At 40.5% G+C, this 16,100-nt stretch overlaps 1 protein-coding gene across 1 annotated transcript; it reads left to right on the top strand.

Moving 5' to 3' along the window:
• Positions 1–552: 552 nt before the first annotated feature.
• Positions 553–15,985, top strand: rlf (RLF zinc finger). The gene is made up of 8 exons (XM_084568960.1): positions 553–741; positions 2,730–2,884; positions 6,252–6,333; positions 7,859–7,994; positions 8,092–8,294; positions 10,055–10,191; positions 10,345–10,486; positions 10,831–15,985. The coding sequence occupies exons 1-8, from the start codon at positions 562–564 to the stop codon at positions 15,445–15,447; spliced, it is 5,652 nt and encodes a 1,883-aa protein (XP_084425086.1). The 5' UTR covers positions 553–561; the 3' UTR covers positions 15,448–15,985.
• Positions 15,986–16,100: the final 115 nt, after the last annotated feature.

The following is a 16,100-nucleotide window of genomic DNA, read 5'->3' as shown; positions in this document are numbered from 1 at the left end:
GGTAATATTGCAAAGAAATAACAATTAAATTATATTATTAATGATGAAATAGCGTACAAACATATATAATTACGTTTTTAGTATTTATGTTTCCCTGCTGCTTCAAATTCTACAATATAATAGAATAATTTGAGTAAAAATTGCATATTTAAGTGAAAAACCTCCTGTGCTTTGTATATGTTCAAAATAAATTGCATATTTGTGTTCAGTTTTTATTTTTATGCTTCCTATTAAAAAGTATTCAGGTATGCTTGAGCTAACGTGCCATGTTACCTTCCTGTGCTTTTTGTAAGTTACCATTTTCAATGTCACCCAAGTTGAGCAGTTATCTGTCATAGATCGTATCAGCCTTTATTGAAATGCCAAAATAAAGCCTGTGACTGTGGTTAAAGTTGTGAAACATGTGTAAAGAGTTCAGGGCGAAACATAATAGTAAACAGAGATAGAGGGGGGGAAAAAAAAAAAAAAAAGAGGCTGTTCTACTGACAGCTTTAAATATTCCGACAGCAAGTGAAGGCGGCGTCAGACTGCACTGCATACGCGCCGTGGCGGAGAGCGAAGATGGCGGAGAATAATGTCGAACCAGAGTACGAATGGAGCGACCGGGCCCTGGACACGGCCGAGGACACTCTGGTTGCAATGGAAACCCTGCTGGCCACGCTGAGAGCTTTCGACGACGTACTCAGGCAACAAGAGATATCTGTAGCATCTTCCACGGAGTACTGCGACAACTTCTGTCAGGTAATGTGTACATACAACATCGAAGCTACAATTAGCCTGACGTTAGCTAAACCAGAATTGTTTTTTTTTTTTTTTTTTTTCCTCTAGCAGCCCGTGAGCTAAATTAATTTGCAACGGCTGTTAGCCTGCTATCCACCAGGTCAAATTTAAACGAGGCATGAAAACCAGTAAGAAATTGCACAGCATATATATATATTTTCTTCCTATCTGCATTTTATTGCACGGCCAAAACATCTCTCCCAACACTGGGCTAATTGCATTGACAGATATGTTGCCTGTGTGTGTCAGCTCAAGTTAAAACTGTCAGGTTGAATTCATTGATACAGCTCTGATTTAGCCCTATTTTTATTCTAAATCTGAACACGCTGGCAAAGCAGGAAGTCTACAACAAATGTTTGCATGCACATGACATTGCCACTGTTTGCAAATCATGCAGAGCTGCATGTATGTGGGGCGGGGCATCACCGCGGTATGTTTATGCACATTTTCCAGCTAGTTGGGGCGTAATGCAACAACAATAATACATTTTTTTTTTTTGTCATCTTAAAGAGGCACGCTGATTCCTTTACCTATTAAATAGTGCATTTCCTATATTTGGTGGTATTGTCATAACCTGCGCAGCAAAGTGGTTTTGTTACTGTGCTCAGCTCTGCTGTGCATCTGCTTCAACCCAATCAAACATAATAATTACTGGATTTATTATAGTATAAAGTGCAATCCAAATTACAAACATAGCATTTCTATTTAGTAAAAACATTATGGGGAATTCCTTTGGCTTTTACTTTGCAGACTCCGCTCGTTGGAGAAACTCCAATCTAGTTATCACACTAGGGCTTTCTAGTGAAAGGTGGTTAGCAGCCAAAGTGGATGGCAGAGGAGAGTTATTCATTAGTCCCGTATTTAGACAGGGGCTGCGGTTAATGGTCTCCGTTGGTCTCGGACGGTAATCATTTCTCTTACGGGTAGTGGTCTTTAGTTTGAAATAACCCTTTTGTGTTTAGCTGTAGAGGAGGGACAGCGATAATAGGAGGATTATTTTGTACTTAAAAGTCAATGGCTTTTAAAGATGCCCTATTTGAATAAACATCTTCAAGCTGCGGAGGAACGTTTAGTATACCCCATTTAAATAAACAGTTTCAAGCTATGAAGCAGCCTCTGCACATACATGGGAAGGAAGTCTAATTTAGACTCCACATAGGCACGCAGCTACTTATAAAATATAAACTATAGTAATTTCCAGTATGTTTTAGAGAAATGATTGTGTGTCTCTCATTTTGAAATCGGAAGTAGTCCAGGTGTAATTAGTTCACTGATGTAGGTCTCAGGAGTCAAAACTTCATTCTTGGCTTCCTTGGAGAGGAGGCTGTATATTTAGGCAGAGGGGAATTAATTTTGCGCCACTGTGGACTGAAAAACCACCCAGCAGTGTTTTTGCTCTCTGGCAAATGAGACTCCTGGGATGTTGATAGTACTACCCTCATTTAACTTGTATGCCTGACACCCATGTACAGGTGACTAACTTGGTTAGATGCTGACTTGTCTGTATTTACATACTTTCTTGTCCATTATATTTAATGGACGAATAAGAGACCCTACTTGTTTTCTGTTTCTGGTTTATTTTGAGGTTGTCACTAACATTAGTTTATTTAAAGTGAGTGAAACCAACACACACACGCATTTAGATGACAGCGTTGTTTTGGCTCATCAACATGTATATTAAAGTGTGACAATAAGTCAGTTTTTAGTGCAGATTTAGGATTCCCATATGTTTTACAGTCAAGTCCCCTCAGGCCCAATCAGGAACACCTGTCACACCAGACAGTGTCAGCTGGGATCAGTCAGGTAGAGGCTGATGTCTCCCACTGGTGGAAAACCCCTGTACATCCAGCCAAATGTCACCTGCTTGATCTTCTATCTTGTTCATATTTTGACTATGTTGACACTCTTAACTGCTTTATCTTAATTTTTTGACATCTTGTTATTTACAGGCACTAATGCACTATGCTGGGAGCAGGAACTCCATGGAGCATGGTCTGCCTCTTCTAGAGGTCTACTGTCTATCCATTAACTGCTTTGCCGCAGCCCGATCCCACCTGACTGCAGAGTCCGACAGAGTGGCCCTTGTTTTGAAGAGACTAGCTTTGTGAGTACTGAAAAATATTTCAGTAAAAATATACAGTATGAGACTCACTTACCAGTTCATTTGATACAATAGTGAAAATGAATCTTAACGGTCGTGAAGGGGGATTTGGTGCAGGTTTGTTGCACATGAATGGGTTCGTTTCGTTTTCATGTTCCTAATGAACTGGCAAGTCAGTGTGTTTATACAGCGGATTCTTTTCTTTCATGTTCTTATTTAAATGTGGAACATCCTGTTCTTGGCTTATCTTGAGAAACACTTTATTGGTCATTTTAGAGTTGGATGATATGACACAAGATAAATGAAAACTCTCAAGACAAATCATGATTCAAAAATGTTTTTCTTTATGAAAACTTATTGGAACATGTAATATCAGTGTATTGCTTGGCAACGAGTGGAGAGACATTCACAATGAAAACAGCCAACATTTGAATTTTTGTTTATGAAAATTTTCTCCAGTATGCTCTCTTAGACCACAGTGTGTAGTTGTTTGACGTGACGCTGCTGAGCAGAACAATAACATCAGAGCAGCATCACTTAGAGTCCTTGTAAGTAAAATCATGTCAGGCTGCATGGTGCTGCTGGTCCGGAGATCTGTTGCTGCTGAGTTCAACAACACTTTTTCAGCTTATGTTTGCAATCCAATGCTTCACACTTGCGATGCATTATTTTCAGCGCCTTTATAAACATTGTAAATGAGTACCACCTATTTTTCTCTAATATAAAAATGCCAGTGCTTCTATAATATAACTCTATTTATCCAATAAAACTTTGCTTATATAGCTTCAGTTTTGCTGTTTTTTTTAATTGTGGGTCTTGGTCGGACACTTTCATCAGAATCTCATGAAGACAAACATTCGCCGCTTTAGTTTGAGGTGCTGCCACAGGTTTGTTGTAATGCTTCATTTGGTTTTAACAAGCCTTTACTATGTCAGTTGTGTCAGATATTGCAAAACCAAACCATTTCCATATCAGCGAAGTAACTCCACTATTTGGTGTGGTTTCCTCTCTTCAGTGACTTCCTATTACTTCACTTTATGGTGATATAATGACATTCAGTCTCCCTTAATTACTTTTAAGTCCTTCGTAGCCTTCCAACACAAGCCCACAATTTTACCTGATATTGTCTTAATTTAGACATTTCCTCCAGACTGATGCCATTTCACATTCAGCACGCTAGTACTGATCAGCGCAACTGAAGACACCAAAGCTAATCGTTTTTTGCAAGTGGCAATAATAACTATTTATCAGCGGTGACTCTGTCCACAACCCTGACAGGAGCACAGTGCAATCTGACTAAAACCTGTATCTTCAGTCTCCATATGCTGCAGCTTCATTTAAGTAGCTCTGTGCGTGAGGCACACATGACCCAGTGCTCTTTTCTCCACTCTGCTGTCTTTAGAGTTCGACTTAATTTTTTTAGATTCCACTTCTGCATTGCGTTTACTTATTTTGTCTTAACACGTAAACAGCATTGCTAGTTTTTGTGTGTGTCTCCTGTCTGTTAAGGAGACTTTAGCTGCAGGCTGTTTTATTATTTCATGTTCACTACACTGTCAGATATACTAAAACAAATTACAGATTAATGACAGATGATTGTGTAACACTGCTCTACAGCAGTTGATTGACAGTTGTGTTTATCACTCGGATATAACTAGGCTTCCTATTTAAGGCTGAGCGACAACACATCGAGCAGAGCTGTTTATTGTAAAAGTATGGTAACTGTTTTATTAGCTTCCTTTTAAACAAATTACTAATGCATCTTTAAGTCAGTTGCAGAATTTTGCTTCAGAGTTGTACCTAAATGCTGGACAACAGTAGCCAGAGGCCTTATATTTTGTCCATTCTTGTGAATTTCTCAAAATTTGGTACAAATGTTGGATTCAAGGATTAAGGGGTTAGAGTCAAAAAAATTCTAGGTCACCTGACATAACACGTTATTTATTTCTGACAAATGTTTCATGGAATGTAATAATAATATCAGAGACAAACAGATAAGGGAATGGCTGTTTGGGGAAAGTGGATGGAAACTGCTTGGTTTGGTGAAAACGAGGATATGATTTTAGTGTTAGATTCCAAAAATGCTATGGGGACCTAATTAAAACCGCTCTAAAAATGAATGTTAAGGGAGTCGGGGTATTACCCAACATCAACATTGGACCCGGAGGTGTTGTTTGGTGCCGGCTTCGCTCACAATCTCAACTGCAAGGTACGCTTCCTGGGATGCGGTGGTTGCCTGGCAACAGCAAAGGTCCAATAGGTGCTGGTCAGCTGATTGGGGATCTCTTTGAGACGGACTGAAGCGCTGCCATTGTGATGTGCCTCTGCAGGTTCTTGGTTCATTTCATTTAAGTTGTATCGTTTCTAACCCTGTTGACTAATCTTGAAAGCTCAACGTCTTGTTACACAACTATAAATGAAACTTCGCCTTACTCGACATGGAGTTGTTACCTGAGGCAGAAAATGATTAAAACTAAGTAATGGTCATAAAACTTTCTTTTCTTCAAATCAAATTTAAATTTCAGGAATATCTTAGATGTTGTAGCCTCTAAAATGGCACATGATTTAAATAAAATTAATCTTTTAAAGTATAATTTGATCATTCAGTACGATTTAAATTACTATACTATAGTTGTCAGTGTCACTAATTGACTTGATATTATATTCATGCAATGTGAGTGTTTCAGATACTTCAGTGACCTCCACCAGCTTGATTAAACACCTACAGGAGAATAATAAAAAAGAGTTAAAAATGTATAAATGTGTTATAGACTGGTTAGTTGTTGAAGAGACGGAAAAAGATGGTATTGGCAGAAACTCAAAGTCATGGTTTTGTTAGTGGACATAAATTTATACAGATCACTTATTCAAATGTGGAGAACTGTGTTGTTAAGGATTGTGCATTTGCTCTTATCAGCGTGAGAGAGCAAAGAGGGAAGTGAGAGTGTGTTTGAGAGAGAGAGAGATAGGTGAGAACAAAGATTTGATATGTTTAATTCAAGTGATATTTTTGATCTGATCTATTTAATGTGAGAGTTAAAGTGTTTCATATTTCTTTCCACAGCAGGATGACCAACAGGTTATTAATTGATCCCATAATTTGCGTTTAATCGTATTACATGTCAAAGCAGTGTTTATTCTTGACACCTTTAGGTGAAGTGAGAGGACCGTTTTGTTTCAGGAAGTATCCGAGTTCCCATCCTTTGCGCAGGGATGAAGAATTCCAAACCCGCCTTCATCTTCTCAAAGGAATTAAACAAAGGAGGTCAAAGTGACGTCCTTTTGACAGTAGTTTGGATTGGATTGTGCTGCTGTGCTAGGGTGTGATCATAGTTCAATGAAATCGTCATCTTGTTTCTCTTTCTTGCAGGAGCTGTTTTGAACTGTTGCTGTCAGTGCCTGAGAATGAAATCCCATATGAAGCCTGGGTTCAGTTCCACCACTCTGTTCAGGTAGAGAACATTTTAAAACAGGTTCTTGATTGACAATGCAGGGAAATGTACATTTGAGACTGCTAAAGTCAATGATTGCTTCAGCTATAACAAAAATCTGTTGTGTTGGCCTCATTAAAGGCCTTCTGATAACAATGCTGCAGACAGCAATGTTATGTTTTTATTAGCCCCTGGTTCAGTCAGTCTGTAACTCTCCAGTGGTGGTCAGGTGTGTACCGATGCACAGGTGTATAAGTACATATCAGGCATAAAGTATCCAATCCAATTGTGCATCCAATAAAGAATCACAATGAATCAGTGTCATTTTTATATGACAACACTTCTGCCTTGTTTGTGTCAGCAGAGGGATGTAGTCCACCAAACCAAGACCCTGTTTTTCTTTCACTTTAAGGTGTTGTCTGATGATCTGTACACAAAAACCAGACATTATGCTACATTGCTGCTGTGTGTGGTTAATAAACACTCACATTTCACACTGGCGTAATGTGGTTTGGACTGCAGCACGTCTGTTCCGGTTCAAAACCTCAAACAGCGATTACAGTGTCTTTGTTCTTCTCTGTCATGTCATATTACACAGTGTAGTATACGCACATTCACTATGCACTGACCAAAACATTAGGTACACTTGTGAAAATGCCCTGCAGTCCTGCACTAACTCTAACTATCTCTTCATGACTGTTATAATGTTCAGTTCGTGTTGAAACAGCGTGAGACAGGTGATCACTCAACTGTATGATCGTTTTGGAAGATGTAACTTGTGGTGATCTTAATCTATACTGATTTCAACACAAAAGTGTTTCTGTGATTCAGCCTGGCACACTGACTAAAGTCAGGTTGCCAAAATAATATAAACATGTGTCAGCAGAACACAAAACAATTCAATAGTGCTACAAACCACAGCCTCCAAAATGAAACAACAGCTCTCCCTGTTATTTTAAACAAACGCTGAACACCATAACCTTAATTAATCTAGGGTTTAGTGCAGGACATTAGAATGCTTTCATTCACTGGTGTCCCCAATAAATTGGCAACTGATTGTTCAGTGATTTGTTTGCCTTGCCGTGCAATGTTTATGTGAAGTTCGCATTTCCTTTTCTGTTTTTATCAAGAAAATATACAATGCGATTTCAGTAAGAGAGTATATTTCACTGAAGAACCGTGTGAGAATTGTGTCTCGCGGGTTGGTTTGTGTGGCTGTCAACTTTCTTTGTTGTGGCAAATGGGCACCGAAGTGTCTATAGTATAACTGATAAGCTATAAAAAGCTACGGGAACCTTTTACCACACTACAGCTGCTATTAGATTTAATATAGGTTTTTAAAAAGTGCTGCCATTTTTTCTTATCTTCTTTAGATTGTGCCTTGGAACATATTAAACACAGTGGTTTATATTTGTTTTATTTTTTTGATGTCATTTCAAATAAGGTTTTTCTTTTAGCAGGCCTTTAGCAGTTAATATCCTAGCCTTTCAAGAAGGTGTTTGTTTTATTTATTGCAATAGAGTTAATTTTAGTGTCTTTATTGCAGATTGCCCATGACACCTTGTTACAGTTTGGAAGCACAGACCTCCAAGCTTTACTCCAGATCACAGGAGAGGGAGGGGCGTGGAGCAATCCAGTTCTTGCTTCTCTCCTCACCGGCCAGCCCACAAACCCAGAAGAAGGTTGGGATCAAATTCTTTTTTTCCAGGTCATGGGCTTGTTGCTACTGTGTGTTTAACTTGGTGTGCTACTCTGATGTCGTTTAAATTCTGTCTTTAGTTGATGCATACATCAGCTTGGAGGGCGAGGGCTTCATGGAGATGCGGGTGAAACATCTGGAGAAGATGGGCGAACTTGCCAAGGCTGTGGTGTTGGCTAAATCTTGCACAGAATGCAGCTTCATTTCCAACCAAGCCACGTTTCGTCAAACATTCGTCTCTTTGCTTTGTCACCTGCTGCCCAATGAAGAAGCCATAATGGAGGTATTACAGCACTTTTTTTTTTTTTGAATGGGCATGAAATTCTTTCACTACTCTTTTAGTTGTCTTTTAGTGCATTCATTTAGTGCCTCCTGTTTTGTTTTGTTAAACCGACCTGAAGGAGTTCTTAAAGGTGAAATAAGTGAATTGTGAAATAAATTTGGTGTGACACACTCTGAAATAATCATGGCGGTCAGGGCGTTTCAATTGTAGGAAACAGATGGTACTGACAAGAATTGCTGAGGGTTCACAGCAGGCCATCATGAAGTGCTGTCAGAGAACAGATCAGACCGCCTCTGGTCTTACAGTTGAAGTATTCAATCACACAGCATTTCTCTCTCTCTCTCTTCAGACAATATATAAGTGATACTGGCTGATTAATAACAAAATGGGGACATATTTGCATGATGACAAATATTAAAAAAACAAAAAGCATCTATTTATAAAGTTATCTGTACTGTCTCCAAAAATAGAGCCCCAAATTCACATGCAAATTGAGCTTTGTTTTTGTCTTGGAAGACCTTCAGCTTGCTCAAGACAAAAGTGTTCTTTGTGGCATATATTCGGTTTATTTTAATGTGTTATACATTAAATACTCTATATCAAACTGCATACCGTTATACACTCCTTCTTTAAATAAATTGCTAATAAGAATGCAGATTAAGGCAGACAAACTATAACATAGTAATTATTATTTTTAACTCAGTCAGTGAATATGTGATAATCTGGTGTACAGGGTTTGGCTTGGTTTAACACTGCAAATCCACAGGATAGGTTTGATGTCTTAAATCTCTCTATACTTCTGGACTATCTGAACATCTTTTTATACAAAAAATTCTCAAGAATCAGTCAAATCCAATCGAATTTTTCTCTCTGCATGAACTCATGACAGAACATGCCTTTCCTCTCAATATAGAGCTATGTGGAAAAAGGCCAACAAAAGAAGAGCACCACTGTAAAGAAAAGATGTGTCAGGCTGTGCACACATTGACAAAATAGGGTCTTGCTGTGCATTATTTGACTGAAAAATAAAATTGTAAATGAATAAAAGCACAAACCTATAGAAGAACAAATAATAAGAGTACAGAGGTTGTGTTTTTTGTTGCGGAGGCATGTGCTGATATTGCCCTGCGTGATTCCCAGGCACTAGAAATATTTTCTTTAGCACATTTTTGATCACATCAGCAAAAGTTTAGGGAAACGGCGAAATTTGATAAAGTTTGAGTTTGTTTTGGCCATATAACTGTTTGTTTTCACAACCTCGACTTTTCCCACTGTTTATTACAGCAACAACCATGGTTATTAACTCCCAAAACATGAATGGAAACTCATTCTCTTTTTTGCAACATATCTAAACTTTACTTTAAATTTAAATCTACCTCCTCTGTAGTGTCATGTATTGTGGTATGAAGTTGAAAACCTTTACGGAGCTGTAGCTTCAGACAATTATCTGACCTTTTACTGCCATAAAGGTTCCCAAAACTTTTCTAAATAATTTATAATCCTGTTAACACAGTTTTGCGATAAGGGAAAAATGTGAATCAGAATTCAGATTGTAAGCATGTGACTGCTTCCTGAAGGGCGTACATATATACATTAATTAGGTTTAATTTCTTCATCTGATCAAATAGTTCATATTTCACTGGAGAAGTAAATTATTAATCCACGTTTGGTTTCGTTTATCTATGTTTAGAAATGACCAGAGATATATTGTCTATTGTATGGGTTACTTAGCAGTTGCTATTGCATTTTTTCCTTGATAGATATCCAGACTGGATTGTAAAGATATATTGGAGATCACATGTAATTTGGAGACGGAGGGGGAGGAGAATACAGCCTTCATCCTGTGCACAACCTTCCTGACACAGCAGCTACAACAGCAGAGTCTTTACTGCTCCTGGTGAGTAGGCTCTGTTTGGGTTGTAATGTACATGTCAATAGTGATTGTTCTGAAACATCTTTGATCAAATAGTTATTATATTATTTTAGTTATTGTGTTATTCAGAGGGCCAACTCTTGAGTGTGTAATCATCCTTGTCCTTTTTGTTCAAAGGGAGTTGACTCTGTTGTGGAGCAAGCTTCAGAGGAGGCTTGATCCCTCATTGGTGTCTCTTCTGGAACGATGCCTTCAGCTTGGTGCCATTGCCAAAACGGTCCACCATTTGGTTTACCTAGTCCGTGTGATTCAGGCAGAGGTGAGTGTAAACAGTTGTACTATAACTTTTTGATGGAGAAGATGTATATTTATACCATTTTTGGCGCTAATACCTTTAGGTACATTACTATTTGCTTTGGAATTAAAGCGGTCTGGCCTCTTATTTGCATATAGCCTGAGAAAACAAAGCCAGATTGAAATCAGGTTTGTGGTCTGTCCAGCAGAGATGCATATGTGTGGTTGAATGTAAATTAGGCTGTCTTTAATAAAATTTGTTTTTCATGTAAATGTACGTTACTTAAAATAGCAAAACCAATTGGACCTGTTTTGACTTTTGCAGCACTGTTTGGTATGGTATGGTAACATATAACTATCTTTTCTTAGACTGAAGAACATGGGATACCAGCCTCAGTAGAACTTTGCGTCAAAGCCCTTCAACTTCCGAAACAGGATGACTCAGAAATGAGGATCTCTGTCTGCAAGACCATGTCCTGCCTTCTTCCAGACGACCTTGAAGTGTTGCGTGCCTGCCAGCTCACCGAGTTCCTGCTTGGCCCCAACCAAGAGGTCTTCGGCTGTCTTGAGGAGCTCTACTTACGCCCAGACCAAAAGTATGACCAGGAAAACGAGGTTATTCCCAACTCGCTACGCTGCGAGTTGCTACTAGCACTAAAAGCATACTGGCCTTTTGACCCAGAGTTCTGGGACTGGAAAACTCTCAAGTATCACTGCATCTCCCTTCTCGGGTTGAAGCCCGAGTCAGAAGGGGAAGAAGAAGAGACTGTAGATAAAGAAGATATGGATAAGCATCATGAACTACACAGAGTTGCAGTGAAAGTAGAATCTGAGCCCCCAGGTAGGATAAATGGAGGACTTGATGATGGTCACGAGCCGGACAAAGAGAAGCAGTGTAGTAGTGACCAAACAGAAATCAACCAAGAATTGGAGACAAAGAAATACAGGTTCTGCTGTCAGATTTGTAAGAGGTCAGTCACTGACACTCAAATCATTCACCACTCCAGAAGACATGCAGAGGATGACAGCCACCCCTGCCCTGTTTGCTTGGAAACTTTTACGAGCCGAAAGGAACTGGTCCCTCACGTCAAAGAACACATTCAAAGTGAATCACCTTTTTACAAAAGCGATGGACAGAGAGAGGACGTGCAGAGACCCATGGAGGAGGATGATGACATTGAGCCGGGTGAGATCACCATAGACCCTTCCTTAATGCTGTATTACAAATCCACACACGATCCAGATGTGTTGCATCACATTGTGGAACAAGCCAAAACTGTGAAGGAGAAGCACATGGACGAAGATGAGCATGTGACATTCGATTACATAGACCATCACTTCAAACTGCAGAACCGGGATGAGTATCCGTGTCCAGGAACCGGATGTACTCGGATATTTAAACATTCCAAGTACTTATATGTCCACTTAAAGTCAGAGCACAAAAGTGATGAGAATGTGAAATATTTTCATCAGATGAGAGACAAGCGGGAGAAGTGTGTCTTTTGTAGACGTCATCTTGTCTCAGCGTACCACCATCGCAGGCATAGAAGAGTTCACTATGGTGATCGGCCTTACATGTGTGTGGTTGTAGGTTGTGGTGCGCAGTTTAGTACTTCCAACGAACTTGTCAACCACAAACAGACTCATGGCTTTCAGCTCAACTATCAGTGTGAGCTCAAAGACTGCTATGTCACATATTCTGACTTGGGACAGATATATCACCATGAAGCGCAGCATTTCAGAGATGCTGCGTTCACCTGCTCTAGCACTGAATGTAGAAAATACTACTTATCCAAAAAGGAGTTTATAAAGCATTTATCCACACACAATATCACTTTCTCTGAAGATGACTTCGAGGCTCAGAGGAAGGCAAAGCGGAAGCTTTTTAAGACTGAAGCCACATCCCGGCTTAATAGGTCACTTGACTCGAACAGCAGTGTAGATGGAAATGTCGTAAACTCTCCTTCAGTGAGTTGCGCTTCCACTTTGCAGGAATCAGACAGCAAGGAGCCCAAAGCAACAATGACCTTGGTGGCTGTGTGTTTTGATGGAAGTAAGTTTACTTGTGGTTTTGAGAAGTGTGGTATGACTTTTTCCAGGGCCAGAGATGTCCAAAGACACCTGAAATGTGCTCACCCAGAGCATCTTAAGCTGGAGAATAAAGAACACAAACATGACAAAGAGCAGGGATCCAAGTCCAAAGGGATAAAGACTGAAGATGACCCAAATGGGGAGGAAAGGGAAAAAAATGAGCTCTCAGCTCCAATACAACCTGTGGAAGCTGGCAACGAAAAAAAAGCTCCCACTCAACCCAAAAGCAATGAAACAAACTCTTTAAACTTTCAAACAAAAAGTGATGCTCTGAAAGAAATTCTTATTGGGCTGAGTAAACTGGACCTGAATGCCTCATCGCCTCAGAGTTTGCCAAGTGAGCCCTCTCAGTCTAACACAGACTCTAATACATCACAAATGTCTCTTCACGAGGCAATTATGGCAGCACCTGTGGTGATGTTGCCTGAGGAAAAGATAAAGGACGAAACCGAACAAGCATCAGTAACCATCGAAGGAGGCTGTGTTGAATTATTAGCCAATGCTAAGCCATATGTCTGCGAGATGAAAGGTTGTGGCTTTAGGACTGCTCAAAGTTACAGCTTACTGCGACACTATAACAATAAACATGGCCGTACCATTGAACAGGCTAAAAGGTTGACTTCTTTGAAGACCACCTCTTTTAAACCTTACGTGTGCCAGCTTTGTTCCAAGAGTCACAGACAGAAACATGTGCTGAGAGCCCACTATCTTCACATCCACAACCTGAGTGTGAATTTAGTAGAAAAAATAAGCTGTACATCTGTGCAGCACAATGAAAAAAAAGAAGCCACATCGCAGCTTTTGACTAACCACGGTCTGAAAGTGTGGAAGAAAGAGGTCCCGAATATGCAGCACGAACATGAGACCAAAAATTCAACCACGACAAGCGAAAATGGATTGAATTTTCGCAGTCATTCCCCATCTGACGAGGAAGGAGAGGATGAAGCAGACAGTAGAGAGAAAGATGAGGATAAGAAGGAAGAAGGCGAAAAAAAAGACGCACAACAGGTCAGAACGACAAGACGTTTGGTAGCCAAAAGTAATCACTGCTATATACTGGATAAATTCAGTAAACCGTTTCATTGTGTGGCAAAAAACTGTGATGCAGCTTTTTCAACCCAGGGAGGCCTTGTGCGCCATCTTCAGTTAGTACATCATTACAATCGCTCCCAGCTCTTATTGGAAAAAGATTTTGAGGCGCAACAAGGACCAGAAGTCAGAAAAGAGCCTGCCAAGAAAAGACCTCTCCCAAACTCGGACGAACCTCAGCCGCAATACAAATGTCATTTTGCAAACTGTAACGCCTCCTACCACCTGAAGAGCAGCCTGGTGCGTCACACCCGTGATTACCACTCGCAACCACCCGAGCTTATCAGGTGCAGATATGACGGCTGCAAACGAGTGTTCAGCCACAATGAAGCGCTTAAAAAACACACACTTTATAGTCACTGTGAGTACTACGATTCACTGGTGGTACGTCTGCAGAGCACTCATAAAAAGTCAATTACTGGATGCCAAAAGAAGCTTATAGTTGCACCACAGAGTCCTCAGAAAGAAGAACATGGTTCGCCTGCCACAGAGGCTGGGGAGTCGAGTCCGACACCTGAAGTGGCAGCCCAGTCAGAGGAAGTGAGTGACAAGGGTGTCGAGGAGAAAGAAGGGTCAGGAGAAAACATGAGGGAGAAACGATATTCCATGAATCGACATGTCTTTAGATCTCATGAAGAAGCACTTCAGCTGTGCCAAGACCGCTCCATGCGTGTGGCCTACCCATGCATGGTTCAAGACTGTGATTCTGTGGTCACATACATGCACAGCTTGCACCGTCATTACATGAGGGTGCACCGTATGCGCCGAAAGTATATCGTTAGGAATGAAGATAAGCTTGTTTTCAACGCCGAGCAGCTAGAGGAACTTATTCAGAGGAATTCAGCTCGGCCAACTGTTGCAGAAGCATGTTCCCCTAATGGGGTTCACAAAATGGAGTACCAGTCAGAGCCAGAGAACACAGAGGAACAGCCTGCACCCATGAGCCTGCTTTCTATAAACACAGAGGCACAGGATGAGGGTAATCATGATCTGGGTTTCCCAGAGGAGGAAGAGGAGGAGCTGCCACCTGTAGAGAGAAATGGCGTCCTTGTAGGGGCAGATGAAGTGCTTTATGGTGAACCAAGCACAGGTGGTCACACTGAAGACTCAGCTGCAGGAACGCAGAACAGTCAGAAACAAGAGGAGAGATTAAGTTTGGATAAAATCAAGCCTCTTCTTCGCCCAGTCACTGTCGACCTCTCACCTCCATGTTCGCTTCGCTTTAGCACTGAAGAGGGCTTCCAAGATGCATCAAACAACAAAGATGGTGGTAAAATGTTAAACGGGTCTACTTCAGTATCCTCTCCTCCTTTTCGCCCGCCACTGAAACGGAAAAACGAACAGTCCGAACAGCCTTCAAATGTAAAAGACTCTCAGCCTCGTAGCCCCTCTCCACGCACTTTTGACATCGATGCCTATAAGCCTATCGGCTTTGAGTCCTCCTTCTTGAAGTTCATACAAGAAACAAGTCCAAAAGAGAAAAACAAGACGCCAGTGAAACGGCGAGATCCCATCAGACGCAGCTGTTCCGTCAAAGAGAACAACCAGCTGGGAGTTTCTCATACCCGCAGCAGACGCACTCATTCCCCACTGCTGAAGCCCCACGCTATGACTGGGGACTTCACGTCAGTCCAAAACTTGAAGTCCATCCTGGACAAAGCTCTGGCTGGGTGTGGGGACCTGGCTATCAAGCAGCTTCAGTACCTCAGACCCGTGGTGGTGCTGGGGCGACCTGTTTGCACGACCACCCTGCCTGAACTCTTCCCATCAGACACCAACAACAGCAAACTGATCCTTGGAAGTTAGTTTAACCGATCACATTTTTAACACAGCTACGGCAAAGTTCTTTGTATCCCCACTCACATATCAGTATTTTTGTTTCCCAAAAAGGAAGGTGTTCTGTTTGCTGTTTTTTTTTTTTTCAATTAAGTTGCCAAACTGAAGAGTTGTAGAAATTAGCATAAGATTAAAAACAAGTTTAACAGTGCACATGAAACCCAGTTTTGACTGTGTTTTTTAGACTCGGCTCATCACCAGTGTATATACTGTAGTTCAATGAGATAAATGTACAGCTTTTCAGATTGTTAGAAATGGTCAGTAGCGTATTGCGAGGCCTTTTCTCTCGAGGAATATGGTTATTTTTCACCTCAGTTTATATTAAGTCAGTGTTGGGATGCTGTGGACAGATGTTGACAGACATGTATGTAACCCTTTGTAATAAAATAAATGTGGGAATTAATACAAAGATTTAACTTTATGAGTTGTGTGATTGGCTACCTTTTTTATAGGTGTATCTTATTAAAGTGGCACTTAAATGAAAACTTTGGACCTTTTTGCTCAATTGTAATCCAACCTAAGGAGTATTTAGTATATCACAGTATTGTGTGTGTAATTTCCACAGCCTGGAATCTAGAAATTTCCATATTTGGAAAAGCTAATTGTGCATTATTAGCAAAAAT

The sequence above is a fragment of the Chelon labrosus genome, assembly GCF_963514085.1.
Source record: "Chelon labrosus genome assembly, chromosome: 20".
Classification (NCBI taxonomy): Eukaryota; Metazoa; Chordata; class Actinopteri; order Mugiliformes; family Mugilidae; genus Chelon; species Chelon labrosus.
This window is presented reverse-complemented; position numbering and strand designations above follow the sequence as displayed.